General features: G+C 41.5%; 1 protein-coding gene across 1 annotated transcript in view; it reads right to left on the bottom strand.

The window, feature by feature from the left end:
- The window catches only part of TMTC2 (transmembrane O-mannosyltransferase targeting cadherins 2), a 192,264-nt gene that overhangs the window by 35,052 nt on the left and 136,139 nt on the right, over positions 1-21,073 (bottom strand). The window contains exon 8 of the mRNA XM_083573344.1: positions 4,482-4,603. Coding sequence (XP_083429470.1) covers positions 4,482-4,603 — 122 coding nt within the window. The remainder of the gene's footprint in view (positions 1-4,481; positions 4,604-21,073) is intronic.

The following is a 21,073-nucleotide window of genomic DNA, read 5'->3' as shown; positions in this document are numbered from 1 at the left end:
AGGTAACAATTAGTTTACTCTCTCAATCTAATTCATTTTCTACATTTCCCACAAAAAAAGTGTATTAAGACTCCCTCCTTTCAGTTAAACAAGGTGTGTATGAACAGACAGAAACTTAACTGTGGCAGCTTAAGTCCATGATGCAGCACACTTCAGTAGCTGGGGAAACCCAGACAGATGGATGGGGTATAAATAATAAATTATTATTATTATTACAACTACTATGAAGCTTTGCAATAATTATATGTCCAGATGGGTCCAGTGGCTCCAAAACATTTATTGAGGGGAACTCACTAATTGAATTATCTCACCAGAGCAGGTGAACTGTCTGATCTGGAGGTGAAATCCTTAGATGCCTATGAAGTGCTACCTGGTGTCCACTACTAAAATCATCTGTCTACAAGGCTGCTGTGATCCTTAGTTTGAAGGTGGGTGAATATGTGTAAGACCTCTAAATAAAGCCAGTAGGAAGGTTAAAAGGGATGAGACTGAAAAGTGCCAATTACAACCTTCCCTCTCACCATCAAGAAATGAAAAGCATAGTGTCACCACTGGATGCTATTAAGTATTTATTTTAAAATGTAAAGTGCCTTCTGTTTCATAATTAGAGTTACAAAATTTTGGCAAGCAGACAAATCTGCTGTAATTGGACGGCAAAGTCAATGCAAATATAAACGAAAACGTAATTTTTTGGCATGTGGCCAAATTCAAAAGGAAGCAAAGTTGACAGATGCCAGTTGACAAAAGTAACTACATTTTGGAACTGCTTTCATTTGCTACAGTCATGCTAATGTTTTAAGTTTTGGGAGAAAAATATTCAGTGAAGCATGTTGGCAAAATGACTGAAAAGTTAAGCAGAAGGACATATGGAGACAAGGAGAGAGGCATGAAATAAAGGTGTACACATGAAACTGTGTTCACCAAGACCGCACACTTAGCTAACTTTACTCCGAACTACTATTACCTTTCCATAGTCATCCATGACCTAGTAACATTCAGGTTTGACTATAGATTCAACATGGTGGTGTCTTTTAAGAGCTAGGTTAAGATTGAGAGTGGTTAATACTTGCCAGGACCAACTGTTTTCACTGATCATATAAGGACCTGTGAACAGGCTGGGAGGCCTCCTTCATGCTTGTTCTTATACAAAGGAAAAGAGGTCAGACTGCATCCTGGCATAAGCAGGAAGCATTTGTGGAAATTGGCTTTCCATTCATAAACCCTGAAACTACTCAACCAATATGTAGCAACAACATGTTATCCCAAAGCCTATGGGCACGCAGGCAATACAGAGGTAAATGCAGCATGATTCCTGTTAATAGTTACCTACTGACTTCATAGTCCCAAGGGTAAAAGTCTCCAAGCCCACCTGAGCACACAGCTACTTTGGCCAAGATTTCTACTCTGAGGCATCACAGCAGCTAAGCCAATGACAGCTCTCCTGCCAAGGCCCTCTATGACATCAGAGAAGATCAACTGTACCAACCATAACCGCCCACTGCCTGTAGGTTGTGAATATGCTAGTTAGATTATAACTGCATTCAAGCAAGACTACAGTACAGTGTAGAGAGAGATATGCAATCTGGGATAAGTACATTTGAGAACTCAACCCTGCCATTATGTGATAAATGTCACACCAGTACAGATAAAATGCCTCTCAAGCTGAAAACAAAAGCCTAGCTAACATTATGAAAACCCCAACCTCCAATTGTTGTACAAAAATTTGCCTTCACATTAGATTGCTGACACTTTTTTTGTACCTCCAGGTCTTGATCAAATTAACTATTCTAAATACTCAAGGCTGCCCCTTTTACTGTTATTTTTGTCAGAAGCACAATTACATATATTACAGGAATGCTGTAATGTTAGAGTTTTTTCTAAAATAAACATGTTTATATTCAGAAAATACATATATTGTAAATGATCACAATCAGGGAAGGACTTCAGCACTCTGGCAATGCTCTAGAACAAGGAAGTTAGCTTCAACAGTCTTCCCATAAGCAACTCATTTCGACAATGAGATATTGGGGAGTTTATAACAGCACCATCATGGTGCTATGTACCTTCAAAAAGCTAAATACCGTTTCTGGAAAAATAAATAAAATGAAAACAGGGGCTTTAGCTCAGGGTTGGCCGCCTTCCAGTTATTCAACTAGCTGAGCCACTACTCATATGCCTTAACCACTAAATTTTCCTCCTCTTATGCTTTCTGGTAAAATACACCCTGGTGAGTTATAATTTTAACATATGAATTTATAATATTACTTGATATGTGGGTTGTGAAAACATTTCTTCCAGTTGACTGTAGGCAGGGAGATCATAATCTCACTAGCCATTCTGTTACAAATATAGATTCGGGTTTGATTTACATTGTAAAAAGTGTTCCATGTTCCCATTCTGTGCCACCCAAACTAAGATATAAAATGCTTTTCATAAAATAGTTGAGGTACATAAAATACTATCTCCTACTAAGCTTTTACTAATCTATCAAATTAGCATAGGAAACATAATAGAACACAGATAAAATTTGTGCTTAAAATGTGATAACATAAACAAGGTTAAGCAGAAAATCTAGAGCAGTGCTATGCAAAACTGGGAAAGCTTTATCTACATACTGACACGGGCATGAATAATGAGTTTCAAATGAATGACTTGAAGTCACATTATTTGTTTTCTGCACTAATTCATGCTTCTTTGAGCACCATAACTTTAGTGCACTTCATTAATTTCTATGAACACAAACATTTTATATGGCACCATATTATATGCTAAACTCACACAAGAACATATGCCTTAAAACTCTAACAATTGCAGGAAGTATGGAAACTAAAGTCACCATCAGCTTTATTGTATTAGCCATTGGCCTTGAGAGTTTTCAGGTAAAATTTCAAAAAAATAAACTTTTTAAAAAACCCGATACAATAAAATTCTCAGTTAAGTTAAACTAAAAACATCCATTATCTAAAAAAGATCTATTACAGGTATCTTCTTAGAACTCCTTAGTTGTCCTAATCCTTTACTCTTCTTTCACTTGAAGTTTCCTTGCAGTTAAAACATACAGTGCTGTTCTATATGTCACAAAGGATGTAATTTTTCTAACAGAAAACAGATGATTTCTCTGTCAGAACAGGATGTTAATCTAGCCAAAATCCTCCATTTTCCCTTGGCCCATCATATAAAGGACATTATAGAACAGAATTGATTACATTCTCTGACTTGATTCAGGTTACAAATACAATTCCACTGGGAGACAGGAGCTTGTTTCTATCTGCCATTCAACATGGCAGAAGGCATAACCTGTAAGCAGAGCGTGAGAAAAGCATTCTGCAAGGTGAAGAATGTTAAATCTTCAAGGTATCTAAAACTATGACGGTCCTTTTAAAAGAGACAAAACCATTGATAGGCTTTAAATTGTCGCAACAGCCTCATATCTCCCCCCACCCCCCTTGGACTTTCATATATCCTGTCGCTTAGTTTGTTTTTTGTGTTTTACCTAGGAGATCCCATAATACTTCAGGCAAATTATACATTTGAGACAGCAAGATATGTCTGTTTTACTAATCATGTACACACAACTATGAAATCTCAATAATGTCACATGTATCCTTGTTTCAACCGATGGCCAGCCTACCTCTGAGGGTTTGGTCAAAGTTCTCTCTCATCTATAGCTGAAAACCTGAAGTGCTGACCTGCTCCAAGCCACAGTTTTCCCAATTTATTTCAAACACTGATATCACCAGGGATGCAGACAGGATTAAGCCGCAACTGAAGTGGTGTCTCTGGAAGAATTGTCTCATTCATGTCCATGTTCTCATTCATGTACATGGGGAAAAGCCAAATGCCTCATTTGGCAACAAGCTGCAGTCCCACCATTCGTGACAATGGACCATCGAGCCATCAGCAGCAGAGACTTCCACAGGGATGGGAAGAAAACCACCTCCTGCTGAAAGGAGCCCCATGGTTTAGAACAGAAGGCAATAGGTTTATAATACCCCAGCGTAACTATGAGCTGGGTTGAGGAGAGGGAACAGAGGATGAACAACAAAATTTGTCTGTTGTGGAGGAGCTCATCTTCCTGTCTTGTGGTCTGGGGGAACAGCTCTTCCTATTCAGGGCTCACCGGTCATGTTTGGCTTTGGGGCACGGGGCACACTGTGTCCTCTCTCTCCAGATTCAGTGGTGGTTGGGAAATTGAGGAATGAGTTGGGAAGAGAGCAGAGTTGGGAAAAGGGAGCCTATTAGGGTTTTTTAAAAAATAAATAAATGCTGAATTAAAGGCAAACTTTGAGAAGTCCGGCTATTAAGATAACATCAATATTTGCTTTTGTCTGTTCTTTAGAAACAAACACTAGAATTTTAGCCAAAATGAAAATATTCTTTCCCGATAGTTATGTATTTGTGAGGGTTTTTTTAACTGTAAATTGCCCTGTGATCTTCTGATGAAGGGTGGTATAGAAATATAATAAATAATAACAACTTACTGTTAAAGCCAGGAGTTTCCCATATGTGAGATGAGCTGGGATGTGGTCTGTTTTGGCCCGCAGTGATTCCACATACCAGTGTTCTGCTTCAGGTAATCTGCTGAGCCTCATGTAGGCTTCCCCTGCACAGCAGAATTGGAAACCAATTAGAGGACATGGAGTTATATATATATAGAGAGAGAGAGAATAAAACTGAGTTAATTTAATGGGATATAACCATTTAACTTTGTTCACAAGGCATCTTCCCCAGTCCTAGCTGGAGATGCTGGGGATTGAACCTGGGGACTTCTACATGCAAAGCAGATGCTCTATCCATAATAATAATAATAATAATAATAATAATAATAATAATAATAATTTATTATTTGTACCCCACCCATCTGGCTGGGTTTCCCCAGCCACTCTGGGCGGCTTCCACAAAGACCAAAAATACACCAAGTTGTCACACATTAAAAACTTCCCTGAACTTAAGATATCTTCTGAATGTCAGGCAGTTGTTTATCTCTTTGACATCTGATGGGAGGGCATTCCACAGGGCGGGTGCCACTACCGAGAAGGCCCTCTGCCTGGTTCCCTGTAGCTTTGCTTCTCGCAATGAGGGAACCGCCAGAAGGCCCTCGGCCGGGCAGAATGATGGGGGTGGAGACGCTCCTTCAGGTATACTGGGCCGAGGCCGTTTAGGGCTTTAAAGGTCAACACCAACACTTTGAATTGTGCTCAGAAACGTACTGGGAGCCAATGTAGGTCTTTCAAGACTGGTGTTATGTGGTCTCGGTGGCCGCCCCCAGTCACCAGTCTAGCTGCCGCATGATTGGTCTTGACTATCCTTGAGCTCCAACCTTTCTCTAGCATCACCACTGGAAACAGGATAGAATCTAGACTTTGCCTCTGGTGTATTAAGGCATCAGGCTAGTTAAGAGGTAGGTACATGTAGCTCTGAACTCCCAAGAATAGTCAAGGGGCTTAGGGAGAAAAGCCCTATGGGAAGAAAAGACACCACTGCTGCCTGAGGCTACTGTCTCTCTTCTTAACTGGAAAGACAGTGCTATCCAGACCAGGCAGTAATTTGAAACAAAGACAGATGACCTTGGAAGCTACAGATGGGTGTCACCCTTTGCCACATGACCCTGGCATGTATTACAATATGAAAGCTTAAATCAATCATGAAAAAAGCAGGGGTTCATTAAAACTCAACTGTCTGTTAATAGGACTGGATAGTTACTCAGGTCAATCAGAAAGCCCAATGAGAAAGAAAAGTCTACAGCTGGCATCTAAAAATTGACATTATTGTCAGTGGGAGCTCCAGAGGAAGCATTTTTCATAACTGGTGAGCATTTTGCCAGTGAGCAACATCAAATAATCCCCCCTCAGTTTCCAGAAGAAGTTCATAAATAAAGGGCTCCTAATATTATCACATTCATGTAAACAGATCAAAATCCCTGACGGAAATGGGGCATGTAAGGAAGTTCATCCAGATATACCTGTCCTTGTTTTACTACCATATGTTCAGTGATATCTGATGTGCTGTCTTCTATATGAGAGTACGGCAATTAAGAGGGAAAGGAAATTCAGGACACCATGGGCTAGATTTCATACGATCCTCTCAGAACTAGATCGTTGTAGATTGTCTACTAAAATTAGCTGCTCTCTGAAAGTTATCTTAGACCGTGCTGCCAGAAATTCCACTGCTGATCCCTGAATGTCAAGCAGTATTAAAATGCATCACCATAAATATATGCAATGATGATTTATATAGAACTTTCAGTTTGCAATAATGCATCTGTCTATAGCTGATACTAACAGCTGTGGTCAGTTAGTTAAAAATTTAGGCAATAAGATACTTCGAGCTTTATGGTGAGAAATAAGGGTTTCAAACACAAGAGTGTGGTGAACTTTAATGTGTTTCCCCTTTATACAAATTCACACACATAGCTGAACAGTGGGTTTTAAATTTCCAGTATCTACTACACAGTAGCTTCTAAACATGCGAATATAGCTGAGTATGCAGCAGAATCTCCTCCTGCAGCATCATATTTGTAAAAGACAAACAAATTATAGTTAAAAGCAGAAATAAGGCTCAGCCAAAAGATTTCAGCGAAGTAAATTATTCATTTTTCTTGAAATAAATCCATTTTTATAGCTCCAGATGCTTCTTGGCAACCTGAATATGCAGTTTTGAGGGGAGCAAAAGCAGGCTTAAAATATTAAGGTCTGTAAAATGCTACTGTTTGTTACAAAAAAATGACAGACACAAGCAAATCCTCTTTGCTTAGCCTGTTCCTTTATGGAAAAGGGATGCATGCATTTGCTGAATGTGTTTTAAGGGTCCAATTTACCTTAGAACTAGGAGGCTTTAGAGCTCATTTGTTTGAAAATACAAAGGATGTGTACAATTTGTACCTTTTCCAAACACATGAGGACAGACCAGTTAACCTGTGGCAAACCAGATGTTGCAGAATTACAACTCCCATCAGACCCAGCAAGGCCCAGTATTCAGAGATGATATGAGCTGTAGTCCAAGCAACATCTGGAAGGCTACAGGTTAGCCATTCTGGTGGACTAACAGATTTAAACCTCTCGAAACATGTAACAATGTCTCAAAAGTCTATGCTACATGCAACAGCATTTTAGGTATATTTAAACTGCTGCATAGCACAAGCTGATTTACAGAACGACGAACGAAGCTCTGCAAAGCATTTGTTAAGAGGTTACCATGCAAATATATTTGTTTGCTTTGTTTAAAATATTTCTTAATCGTCCGTCATTAAAATATATCGGCATGAATAAAAATTCACAACTACCAAATAAATATAATGGGCACATCTCCTCCCAGGCACATATTCCCTTCCTCAGGAATAACGAACACTACCACCACCACCATCAAACCCCACACAAATTAAAAACAGTTAAAAGATTTTTTAAAAACAACAACAACAACAACAACACACAGTTAAAACAATTGTTTTAACAATTGTGGCCCTGTCTCTGCTTTGTAGCTGGTGCTGCAGCTAGGAGATGCAGAGTGACTGCAGGTGCAGAGGTCACAAGACTACAGCTGCGCTCAGCGGCTGGGGCTGGCTTGCCTAATGGTGAGAGGCTCAGCAGGTAGAAGGCTACCAGGAGGGAAGAGGTAAATGTAGGTGGTGAAAAGACTGAATAGTAAAGAAGGGGCAGTGGGTATACTGAATCAAAAGCCTTGCTTCCCATTGCAGCTTTATGGAGGGAGACCCCCAAAGAGAAAGAAGAATGGCAGCTGAAACTGATGGAGTATGAAGAGATGGCGAGACTGACAGGGAAGATCAGAAACCAGGAAGATCAAATATTTACTAAAGACTGGAGTAAAATTGTAATTTACTTAAAAGACCACTGTAAACAGTTAAAATCTTTGGCAGGGATGTAAGGACACTTGTAATGTGGAATTATTTATGATAATTATGGTTAATTAAGGGACGCGGGTGGCGCTGTGGGTTAAACCACAGAGCCTAGGGCCTGCTGATCGAAAGGTCGGCGGTTCGAATCCCCGCGGCGGGGTAAGCTCCCGTCATTCAGTCCCAGGTCCTGCCCACCTAGCAGTTCGAAAGCACCCCTAAGTGCAAGTAGATAAATAGGGACCGCTTTCTAGCGGGAAGGTAAACGGCGTTTCCGTGTGCAGTGCTGGTGCTGGCTCGCCAGACGCAGCTTCGTCACGCTGGCCACGTGACCCGGAAGTGTCTTCGGACAGTGCCGGCTCCCGGCCTCTTGAGCGAGATGAGCGTGCAACCCTAGAGCCAGTCACGACTGGCCCTGACGGGCAGGGGTACCTTTACCTTTACCTTTATGGTTAATTAATAGATAAAAAGGTAAAGGTAGCCCTGACCATTAGGTCCAGTCGTGACCGAATCTGGGGTTGTGGCGCTCATCTCACTTTATTGGCCGAGGGAGCAGGCGTTTGTCCGCAGACAGCTTCCGGGTCATGTGGCCAGCATGACTAAGCCACTTCTGGCGAACCAGAGCAACGCACGGAAACACCATTTACCTTCTCACCGGAGTGGTACATATTTATCTACTTGCACTTTGACATGCTTTCGAACTGCTCAGTGGGCAGGAGCTGGGACCGAGCAATGGGAGCTCACCCCGCCGCGGGGATTCGAACCGCCAACCTTCTGATCAGCAAGCCCTAGACTCAGTGGTTTAGAACATAGCACCACCTGAATCCCCTAATTAATAGATAGATAAAGGTAAAAGATGAAGCAAACTTAATTTTAAATATGGAATTCATGGAAGGAGGGAAGGCGGTCCGAAGGTTCAAAAGAACCTTGTATTTAAATGTTTGAAAAGGTTATGTTTTATATGTATAAAATTATCAAAAACCTAATAAAAAATATTATTTTTTTAAAAGACCCCTAAAGAGTGGAATAGCCTTTGGATTGGAAATGGAAACCTAACATGCAGTTCCCCACCCAGTTAAGAAAGTATAGCTGGATGTGAATAAAGTATGTAGCAACGAAGGCTATATTTTCATGTGGACATTTTTTGCCCTGCATTGTGTTAGTGCTCACAATTTAATACAAAAATAGGAAACTTATATGCAGTGTAGAACTTTGAACTGGGCTTGCATCAACAAAAATATTGTGATTAATGGCAGCTTTGCTCTTTAAGTGATACATGTAACAGAGAAAGATCAATTGTGAGACTTCTAGTACAGTCCCAAGAGAAATCTGATGACTTTTAATAATGCATCCCTAGAGTCTGTGTGATAGAAATACAATTGTACATTACTTAAATCATAGCACAAAAAGGGAAAGGTAGGGAAAGATTCATTAGTTGCCCAAGAGAATACCAAAGTCTTAATTATGCCAGACAAAAATTGTTATATGAAGTGAAAGATTAGGAACTGTTTAATATATGCAGGCAGTGAGGCACCTTGTTTAGCATACTAATTGAATGTCATCTTAGTATTTAAGGGACAAGGGGGAAAGAGGCAATTATATTTTACTTTATTTCTCAGTGGGGGCAAATTGTAACAAAATCTGGATTTACATAATCTGAATAGAGGAGGTACCCATTCTGTTCCAGATTTAAAAGACTATGCCTGTAGGGTCTTCCTTTTGGTTTATTCCCGGTTAATAAAAATGTCTCCTGATTCGAGGTTGGCTTCAAGCACAGAAAAATAATAATGAAAACATTCCACAAATATTGGTGCAAAGGAACATGTGCTACAATGCCCAGAACACTTAAATTAATTCACTTCCACTTAGAACTCTCCTTGTTTTATTAAATACAATAAGTGTAAGACAAGGGATGTCAGCTTGAATACAGACTGAACTGAAGCACTCTGTGCAAGTAAGAGAGGTGAAGAACACATTGTCGAGGCTTCCAAAAAGCTGCTCAGCTTGCCATCTGTGACAAGTAAGAACTATTTCCTGGTGAACAAACGAACTTTCATAAGCTAGGGGTTTTGTTTGTTTCATGCTCTCAGTAACTAACACATGTGTGTGCTATGTGGTTTTATCTGCAAGGTTGTGTTAACAGAGCAAATATGAGATTCACTGAATACTGGAAACAAATTAGGGGATAGTGAAGGTGACTAGGTGCACTTTCATTTCAATTCCTGACTGAATTTGAGGAAGCAGCAGCTCTGGTGGGAAATAAAGAATAGCCCTGAAATAGAGAGCAAAAAGAAATTAAAAATTGTCAAGACTGGTAGTGCTGGTTGTCTTTTGCAGAATAATTTGGAGGTCCAATGACACCTTTTGTTACTAGTGAAGCGCATAGCTTCCTACGACTGTTATGTGCAATTTGTTTTGTTCTGTTTCTATGGTATCATTTGTTTATGTTCTTAAAAGTGTTGTAAGACACTCTGTGTAACAATTAATTAACAAGTTGAAATGGTGATGGTGGTTATAATTCCAAAACAAATATTTATCTGAGTGCACATTTATATCTATATAAAACTATATCTATATACAAAACTCAGGCTCATGAGTCCCCAATCTCCTCTGGCACCACCACAAAGAGGAGATTGGATGCTTCTGTTTCTGTTTCTATCTATCCACTCTTTGCCATTGTGTCCAAAACCTGACAAACTGTGGTTATTCTTAACTATGGCTGATGGAAACAAAGCCAGCTTCAAACAGTAGTATGGAAGTATGGCTCTTGCGTTACACAAAACTATAGTTTAGCATTATCTCATAACTTGTCTGGATTCCATCATTCAGTCTCATTGTCAGCTACTGTGAAAGAGAAATACCTACATGGGAAATAACTCTGCAGTTCCCTCTAATCTTATCATTCAACCTTAATACCAGTAAACCTCCATCTGTTTACAGATGTTAACACTGTGGATATAAGGCTGGTCCATGTGTAAGTGATCTTATATCAAAATGTCAATGAATTAACCAGATCTCTAGTGTATTTAAATGATAAGATAAAAGGGGGGGAAAGGGATAGCATATTGTTGTTGAGTATACATATAATCATACTATATTCATACTGTTTCTGTGTCAGAACGGTCATGAAATGCAACTTTTTAGACCAGGTGTGGGGAAACCTTTGACCCCCCAGATGTTGCTGAAGTACAACTCCCATCAGCATCCACAAGCATGGCTAATTCCCAGGGATTATGGGAGTTGTAGGTCAGCAACATCTGGAAAGCCAAAGGTTTCCTGCAGCTGATCTAAACAATGACCTAAATATTTTATAGCCTAACTTATGCATGAATAAATCCAACTGTATGAGAAATCCAAATGTAAAAAAGATAAGATATATTTTATAATTTGCATATATATCTATGTATATAAATGAAGGATGCTCCTTCAACATGTGTGTGGGCAGATCAAGAACATCTTCCATTTTTGTACTAAGAGCCCAGACACCTTGATCTAATTTGTAAGTGTTTGTTAACAGAGTCAATTTCTATTTATTTCGCTTGAATGGTTCCTTATGGACCCAGACACCCAATCAACACCGAGCTTAGTTAATTGGCTTCACTAGAATAAAAAAAAGTAATTTAGCAGAATCAACAGCTAAAAAGGAGATGCAAAATGAAATCCAAAGTTAATCAATTTCAACAAGGAAGAGAGAAATCGTTTAGACCATAGGAGCTCTGCAATCCTATAACCTCCAGAGCATGAACAAATCATGATCAAAATGAGGGCCCTGAACTCAGCTTAGATTGTCTTTTATAAAGGTATCCACATTCAGCAGATAAAGAAGAGCACATTGTTACTAAGATTTTGCATAAACTAACATTTATTCTGATACCTATTTTGGTATATACAGTACACATTAGATAGATGAGCCATTGCATATGGCATGACAAAAGGGGAACAACAATTAGAATACCAGATTTATTTTCTAGATTTCCTAGATAGAAATTATATGAATTGGCCCTGTTCACATGACATGGTAAGTCATAAACTATTTCTTACCATGAATGGACAGCATGCTAGTGCAAGCTGTTGAATTGTTCCCATTTCACTCTTTACTCCCTATAGCCAGGAGAAACCACAAACCTTGACTTATCATGATGTGTGAACCAACATTAATAGTTTCTACCAAATCAACCATGACTGGTAAGCCAAGGACAAACCTTGGATTACTATCATGGTTTGCAGAGAAACAAGTTGTGAGTGCTGATATACTCATCATGGTAACTCCAGCCTGATGGTTTGTTTCTCTTGGCTCCAAGAAGGATGGAGCAATACAGGAATCATTCATCAGCATGGATTTTTTCCTTAACTGTGCTGTGTCAATATGGGCGGACACACACACACACACACAGAGTCACTGGCTTGGATCCAGAGATGTCTTGCACAAGTGGTCTTTTGCTTCTATAAGGTAGCCTAGTCAAATTCTACAAATTCCCTTGACCTGCTGCAGTCTCCCATGCCCCATCAAATTGCATTCCAAAGGGTCCAACAGCTGTCAGGAATGGCTTCTCAGAGTCAGGAGGCTGTAGTAGGGGAATGATGACGAACTGTCACAACCCCATGGCAACCTGGTGCATATTCATGTGTTCTTTTCAAGTAGGGCAGCCATCCATACAATATGGTAGGTTGGTTATTATAGACTCCCCAAATTACAGTGGTACCTCTGTGTACCATTTTGTGCTTCTGCGCGTGTGGCAAAACCCAGAAGTAACTCTTCCAGGTTGCAGGACACAACCTGGAAACACTCAACCTGAAGCAAACGTAACATGAGGCATGACTGTATATTCAACTGGCTTGCAACTAGACCTATTTTTTGAGTTTCAGGAAGATCTACCAATCAGTCAATCTTCTTAGGTATCCTGTTTTTCTTTTTGAAGCACCCCCCCCCCCCTGTTAGGATATTTCCGTTCCACCTTAAAAAGCAGCAGGATGTTTTGTGTCACAGCCTGCGTATTTCCTGTTCACAGGATGTTTATGCTATCTGTTCCTTTCGTTTTCTTCTGTTTTGCCTGAGCAGTCGGAGCAGACGGTCATGCCTTCTTTGTTCTGACCAACGCCAAATAAACTGTAAATATGCATGTTCTGCTCTCATGCTGTGCAACTTCTTGCTGTGTGAATTCTGCTGTTAAGAGTGTGCACTAAGCCAGAGGCTTAGTGTCGCTAAATAGCTGATACTGCGTGACTACGGGAGGTCGATGGATCGTCCGGCACCGAGCTTGGCAGCTTCAGATGGACTCTATCTCCCTGGCAGTATCCCAACAACAGGTTATGGGCCCAGATTCACGGCACTTGCAGGAGAGTAAGACAGCGACAGACTGCTGAAAGGTATGTTGGAAAAGCGAAAGAAGAGGCTTTTCTGTTGCCGCAGCAGCGTCTTTGATGTCCGGCTGGCCTAATTGGCCTGGGAGCCGAGCCAAGCAGGCTTCGTGATTTATGAGAGCCAAGATAAGGAGTCTTTGAAGGCATAAAGGCTCCCGGCTGAAGCAAATAGCTGAGATGGATCTTTTACAATCCTCTGAAGCTGCTCCGTGTCCACTAAAGCTAAATGGCCACAACTATCAGACCTGGGCAAGGTACTGTGAGGGCCAGATGAGAAGGCTTGGTGTGTGGAATACTATTTCTGAGGACCCCCCAGCCCCTGTGACAGATGAATGGAGTGCACGGGACTCGAAAGCCATGGGGGTAATTTTGCTCTCAGTAGCTCCTGAAGAGTTAATCACCCTGGCTGGCAAGGCCAGTGCCCGTGAGATGTGGGACGGGCTTAGAGCCTGTCATCTCCGACAAGAGGCTGGGTCTGTGTTGCTTTATTTCAGAAAGCTGCACAGGAAGCGTTTGGAGCCAGGGGAAGACCTTAGAGCCCACGTTTTACATTTGCAGCATCTCCGACAGGAATTGACTCAGAGAGGTTTCAATATGCCTGAGTCACTGTTTGCAATTCTCATCCTGGACTCCCTGGATGAAAGCTATCATGCCGTGTCAAGTCAGCTGGCGACCCTCCCTGCGCAAGACCTCACTGCTACAAAGGTCTTGGCGACTTTGCAAAATGAATACGACAGGAGAAATGCAGCTGAATCGGCTTGTGCGCTTCAGGGGGAGCAATGTGGGACAGCATTCCAGCCTCCAGGGGGAGCCAAAGCGTTGGCAGCTGTGAAGTGCTGGAACTGTGGGAACCAAGGTCATACTCAGAAGTTTTGTCGAAAGACTGGAAATAAACAAAGGAAAAAGCCTGCAGATGGCCCGAAGCAGAAGGGGAGTGGAAGGCCAGGGAAAAACAAAGCTTTGTTCGCTGGCACAGCTTCACCAAAGGCTAAAGGCACGTCTGATGGCCAGGAGCAGGGGGGCAAGTTGCAAAAGCCCTCGCCAGTGGAAAACAAGGCTATGTATGCTGGCACAGCTTCACCAAAGGCTAAAGGCAAGCTGCAAAAGCCCATGCTGGTGGAAAACAAGGTTTTGTTTGCCAGCAAATCTGCTTCGAAGGGGAAGGCCAGGTTTATTGTTGACTCTGCGGCCACGCGCCATCTCACCAAAGACCGCCATCTGTTTGTCTCCTTCACACCTCAAGATGGAGAGGTCCAGCTGGCTGATGGAAGGACTTTGCAAGCTACAGGAGTTGGGACTGTGAAACTTGAAAGTCTGCATACTACAATTAGTAATGTTCTTTTTGTTCCAGGAGCTGTGGACAATTTGCTTAGTGTCCCACAGCTAAATCGGCGTGGTTTTGAGATTTCCTTCAAGAGGAATGTCTGTGTCATCAGAAAAGGCAAAGAGGACTTTTTGCATGCAAAGTTGATGGATGGTTTGTTCTGTCTAACTTATGAGGACAATGCTGTTATATCTAATGCTGATACTTGTTGTGTTGCACAAACTAACAAGGTTCTTCATGCAGGATGCATTCATGATGCACATCGAAGATTTTGTCACCTCTCTTGGCAAGCGCTAGCCAAGATGCCTGAGTTGGTTGAAGGTTTGGACATCAAACCTTGTAAATTTCACATGAAGTGTGTATCTTGTGCAGAGAACAAGGTGAAGGTTGCTCCAAAAGGCAAGGAGTCTAGCAGGCAGGCTTCCAAACCCTACCAGCTAGTTCACGCAGACCTGGTAGGTCCTCTAGCGCCCTCTTTGGGAGGGGCAAGGTACTTCATGGTTCTAATTGATTCTTTTTCCAGGTACATTCATGTGTTTATGCTCGAGCAGAAATCGCAAGCATTTCCTAGGTTCAAGGCATTCTGTGCTTGGTTGGAGAATGCTCATGGTAAACGTATTGGCTGTCTGTTTACTGATCGGGGCGGGGAGTTCACTTCTCAGCAGTTTGAAGCTTTCCTGACTGAGAAGGGAATCCAGCATGACTTGTCAACGCCTAGATCGCCATGGATGAATGGGCTTGCGGAGAGAGCAAATCAAACGTTGCTGCAAGGGATAAAAACCTTGTTGCATGATGCCAACCTCCCTGAGAAGTTTTGGGGGGAGGCTCTCTCGAATTTTGTTTACAGTTTTAATCGCAGACTGTCATCACCTATTGGCTGCACTCCCTATGAGAAAATGTTTGGTAAGAAACCTAACACCAAGCACTTGAGAATCTTTGGTTCTGACATGTGGGTACACACCCCACAAAGCAACAAGCTTGGGAAGCGTGGGGCACATGGTTTGTTCATGGGGTACGATAAAGGTGCATACAGAGTATGGATGACTAACTCAAAATCCATAAAGTTCACAAGGAGTGTTGAGTACAATCCTAAGTGGGGGGAAAATGTGGGAATTTTCCAGAGTTACCCAGAGGAGGATGAAGGTGATGTGAAGAAAGCAGATCATGCTGAGAAAGCTGAGGAAACTGAGGATGATGATGATGATGATGATGATGATGATGATGATCAGAGTTCGGATTCCAGTTCAGTGGGCGGCGCTGCTGCTGCTGTCAGTGACAGTGATGACACAGCAGACTACAAGAGCGCAAAGGCCTCAGTCAGACCATCTGATGCGTCTGACAATGAACTGGAAGAACCACTGTTCACCATTGGTCACTTTTCTCCTAAGAAGGAGGAGATGAGTCCAGAAGACTTGCGTCTAGTTCGCAGGTCTGAAAGGGCGACCAAAGGCAGACCTCCAAAGAGATTTGCTGATGAGTTTGCTAAGACGGCAACTGCTGTTCTTAGTAGCTCAGAGAAGGTGTGGGAACCTTCAAGCTTCAAAGAGGTCCAGGAGTTAACCTCTAAAGATGCTGAGCCTTGGCTTAATGCCATAAAGGCTGAAGTTGATTCCTTGAATAGGAACCAAACTTGGGAACTGGTACCGGTAGTCCCAGGGATGAGACTGGTTGGCAGCAAATGGGTCTTCAAGGCCAAGACAGACCAGAATGGCAAGGTTGTCAGACACAAAGCCAGATTGGTTGCCAGAGGTTTTTCACAGGTACCAGGGCAGGATTACCACGAGACTTACTCACCCACGGTCAAATATGAGAGCATTCGGCTGATGCTCAAGATCGCTGCGGAGGAGAAACTGCATGTTTCCCATCATGACATAAATACAGCTTTTTTGTACGGGATTTTGGGGGAGGAGCTGTACATGCTTCCACCTGACGGGATGCAGATACAGAAGGGAATGGTCTGTAAACTGCGGAAATCCTTATATGGTCTCAAGCAGAGTGCCAGGTGTTGGAACACAAAACTCACTGAAACGTTACTTTCTCTAGGTTTTCACCAGGGCAAAGCTGATCCGTGTGTGTTTGTCAAGGAGGAGGGGCAAAACAAACTGTATTGTTTATGTTTTGTTGATGATCTTCTGATGTTTTGGAAGAATCAGGCTTTCTACCAAAGCACCCTAGCTCAGCTGAAGGAGCACTTTGACATGAAGGATCTTGGTGAGGTATCCAACTATCTTTCTCTGCAGGTGGAGAGGGACCAAGCAGGTAATTTTCTGGTACACCAAACACAGAAAATTGCTGATGTATTAACCAGGTTGAATTTGGTTGATGCAAACCCAGCAGACACACCGATGGTGACAGGTTACCAGGTAGACAGTACTGCTGAAGCGTTTTCTGACACAACGCTATACAGATGCATTCTAGGCAAGTTGAATTTCATTGCTAGATGTTCAAGACCTGACATTGCTGTAAGCACTAACCTGCTTAGCAGACATGTTAACAATCCTACTGTTCAGGATTGGAAAGCTCTGAAGCGCATAGCCCGGTATTTGAAAGGGACTATGCACTACAGGCTGAGGTTCACCAGTCAGAAGACTGGAGGTCTTGAAATCTTTGCAGATGCAAGTTTTGGAAGTGACACCGCGGATGGTACAAGCACTTCTGGAGTATGCTACATGTACAACCACTGCCTGTTTGACTGGTTGTGCAAAAAGCAGACGACAGTTAGCCTAAGTTCCTGTGAAGCAGAACTCAATGCTCTGTCATTTTCACTCATGGATTGTGAATGGTTGATGCAACTGTTTAAGGACATTGGGGTTTCTGTGAAATGTCCTATACAAGTGTATCAAGACAATAGATCGTGTTTGGCTTTGCTGAACTCAGAGAGTTGCAAGCAAAGGACCAAGTACTTGCAGATTAAGCTACATCGTGCAAGGGAGTGTATTCAGAAAGGACTCATTCAGGTGTCCTACATGCCTGGAAATGAAATTCCTGCTGATCTGTTGTCTAAGGTTGTTAACAGAGAACAACTTAAGGTTTACGTACAAAGGTTGCAATTGGGTTGAACCACAGGTACTACAGGTTACACGGAAAGGGGGAGGATGTTAGGATATTTCCGTTCCACCTTAAAAAGCAGCAGGATGTTTTGTGTCACAGCCTGCGTATTTCCTGTTCACAGGATGTTTATGCTATCTGTTCCTTTCGTTTTCTTCTGTTTTGCCTGAGCAGTCGGAGCAGACGGTCATGCCTTCTTTGTTCTGACCAACGCCAAATAAACTGTAAATATGCATGTTCTGCTCTCATGCTGTGCAACTTCTTGCTGTGTGAATTCTGCTGTTAAGAGTGTGCACTAAGCCAGAGGCTTAGTGTCGCTAAATAGCTGATACTGCGTGACTACGGGAGGTCGATGGATCGTCCGGCACCGAGCTTGGCAGCTTCAGATGGACTCTATCTCCCTGGCAGTATCCCAACACCCCCGTCACCGCCAAAGAAAAGGTCTGCTGAAATCGATTCACTCTGAAAGGCACTAAAGTTGCACAGTTTAAGAAATATTTTGTAGACGTTATTCCATCAATTTGCAAATGTGGTAAATTAGTATTGACTAGGGTGAGTCAAACTATTACTGTTGTTTAGACCCATTGCTTATGTTTGTTTTAAAGCTATCTGATTGTTTAATATTGCATTGGCTTTGACTATCTAGAAAACAACACATGCAAACCTTTGCTGACAAAAGGAACCACAGACCAGTTTCACAAGTAATGCTAAGCCATAGTTAACTTAAACCAAGGTTTATAAAACAACAAACCATGGCTTACAAGCTTAGTGTGTTTGTGATTAACAAACTATATTTAAGATGCTGGGTTGGGTTTGGATAATTGAATTAAACCATGGCTTGGGTTATGTGCAAACCAGGCCACTGTGTCACTATTTGCTAGTCTAAAGCAGCCCTTCTTTTTATACCACAGCTAAAAATTTGTGTCGACCACCCAGTGATCAACTTATACAACTACACTGTAAGTGCTAGAAACCACACTGCTGTTACTATTGATTTCCAAGTCTTCACACTCAGCAGATGCTTACAAGGCAGAAGTTGACAGAATGTATTACTAAGCCGTTTAGGGGCATCTTCATGAATTCCTGTGCATCTTGTATGCCTTCTTGCAGCAACATCTGCAGCAAAACTTCTGCCAAGTGTATTGCTCTGCTTTCCTTTGGTCCACAGCAGCAAGACCAAGTGGGTGGTCATGTCATGTCTGAGCAGCCCAAGACCTCCATACACACTGCCCAGGCTTGTGTCCCAGAGAGCTAATGCAGCAAAAACAATACAGGTGGCAGCAGTTACGGGTTTCTGCAGCCACAGCACGCGCTGTGATTCTCCAGCGGTTTGACTTCACTCCCAGAGGCACACTCCATTGTCACCTGAGACAGACAGATGCCAAAAACAGCTGCAACAACTACTTGCACATAAGCCTAATAATAATAATAATTTATTATTTGCACCCTGCCCATCTGGCTGAGTTTCCCCAGCCACTCTGGGCGGCTCCCAATCGAGTGTTAAAAACAATACAGCATTAAATATTAAAAACTTCCCTAAACAGGGCCGCCTTCAGTTGCCTTTTAAAAATAGGATAGCTGCTTATTTCCTTGACATCTGATGGGCGGGCGTTCCACAGGGAGGGCACCACTACTGAGAAGGCCCTCTGTCTGGTTCCCTGTAACCTTACTTCTCGCAATGAGGGAACCGCCAGAAGCCACACCTGAATTTCCTAGTTTATCACCTCATATTTATGATAAGTAAGGAAAACCATGTGTATTTGAAGAGGGATACCTAATTGTGACCAGTAGTGGTAGGCACAAATGATAAACAAAGTGTCAAAATACCACCTAGATGATTTATCAAAATTACACCTGAAGGACAGGCATTCAAGGTGCACTTAGAGGAATGAAGTTACATACAGGAAAAAATGTGTGTAACTAATGATCTGAAACCTGAGTATATCAGCCTTGCTCTCTTTCCTATTACCTTTTAATATTAAAATAAAGCCCCTATGCTCCAACTTACATTTATACCATTAAGCTGACTAACATATGAATTATTCTAGCAGGTGGGCTTGTGTGGTTTTAAGAGCAATGCAACACAATCAACTGCATAATATCATATTTCCAGGACAGAAAAGGACCAAGCCAGCCTAATTTTAACATTAAACTACTCAAGTTCCCATAGGGACCATTATTTCTTTTGACCCCAAGAATTAATTGAAGCCTTAAAACAAAATAGATTACCTATTTAATGCAGCTGAGTTGGACTTTAGCCTTTGTATGGCATGTCCGAATGCCAAGCCAATTAATCTGTGTTACCCTTATACTTTCTTCTTAAAATGAAGTGCCAAAAAAGGAAAACATACACCAAACAAACACTTCATGCAATCTTAAAAAATTAGACTGATAATCATTTTAAATCATACTAATTCTCCCTTTTGAAAGTGAAATGAAAAGACTGATAAATTGTTTTCCTTTGGTAAAGGGCCAAACATATGGTTTCCTTAGTTTGAATCAAGCACACCTGGCCAAATAAATCACACCAATACTGCAGACCAAATTTATTTCACAATTTCATATATGATGCACATTCTGGGTAGACAATGCAAGAATGACCATGATACCAATAAGTAGAAGAGAGAACTAAACTGTCAAACTTTAAACCTAAAGGCTAAAAATGTCAATCTACAGTAAAAGTAGCAACATTTTTAAAGTAGGAACCAGCTGGCCAGACCAGTGAGACAAAAGCCACTGGGCATATTTCTTGAAATTCATGGAAAACAGATGGTACAAGTGACTTAATATTAACAGTTTAACACTAAATTGTTAATAATAGGTCTAACTGGAGTTCTTGTTCTTTGAAAGCACCATTACACATTGTAATCAAAGAGTTAAACAAACCCACTATTTGCAATAAACCTTAGATCAAATAAAATACAACACCCACAAGCATTTATCTTCTCAAGCTTAGAATGTCCAAAGCTTTCTTACTGTGTGGTGAGCAAGGAAGAAGTAGAAGATATGTGTGGGACCATGTGCAAGACTAGCTTCAGTCCTTTTCAATAATTATGGTAAGTGGAAGTACAAATAATTTGTTTGTCCGTTCAGGGAATCTAGTCAATGTACAATGGCAGCTACCTAGAACATTAAATCTTAAGTCTTGAAGATCACACCTGACTCAGAATAACCTTGCTATATTAAAATATATAGTTCTTTAGGTTCTTTGTCATAAGAAAATAAAATGAATGTCCAACTTGCATAATACAAACCATTTTCAGACATTCATCTAAATGTAGGTTGTGGGCAGTATGGGATCATGGTCACAAGCAGTTTGCTGACTAAACACACACATTTGCAGATATAAACAGAGCCATATGGTAGCCAGAAGATTATGATGGTTTTATATCAACTGGTTGCCCATCTGTGTGCTAATCCTGACAAACGCCTTACTAGTCTAGGTCAGGGCCAAGTGAAAGACTGCTTTAAGCCCATAGGAACTTACCAAG

This window comes from Podarcis filfolensis (assembly GCF_964270895.1).
Source record: "Podarcis filfolensis genome assembly, chromosome: 10".
NCBI classification, from domain to species: domain Eukaryota; kingdom Metazoa; phylum Chordata; class Lepidosauria; order Squamata; family Lacertidae; genus Podarcis; species Podarcis filfolensis.
This window is presented reverse-complemented; position numbering and strand designations above follow the sequence as displayed.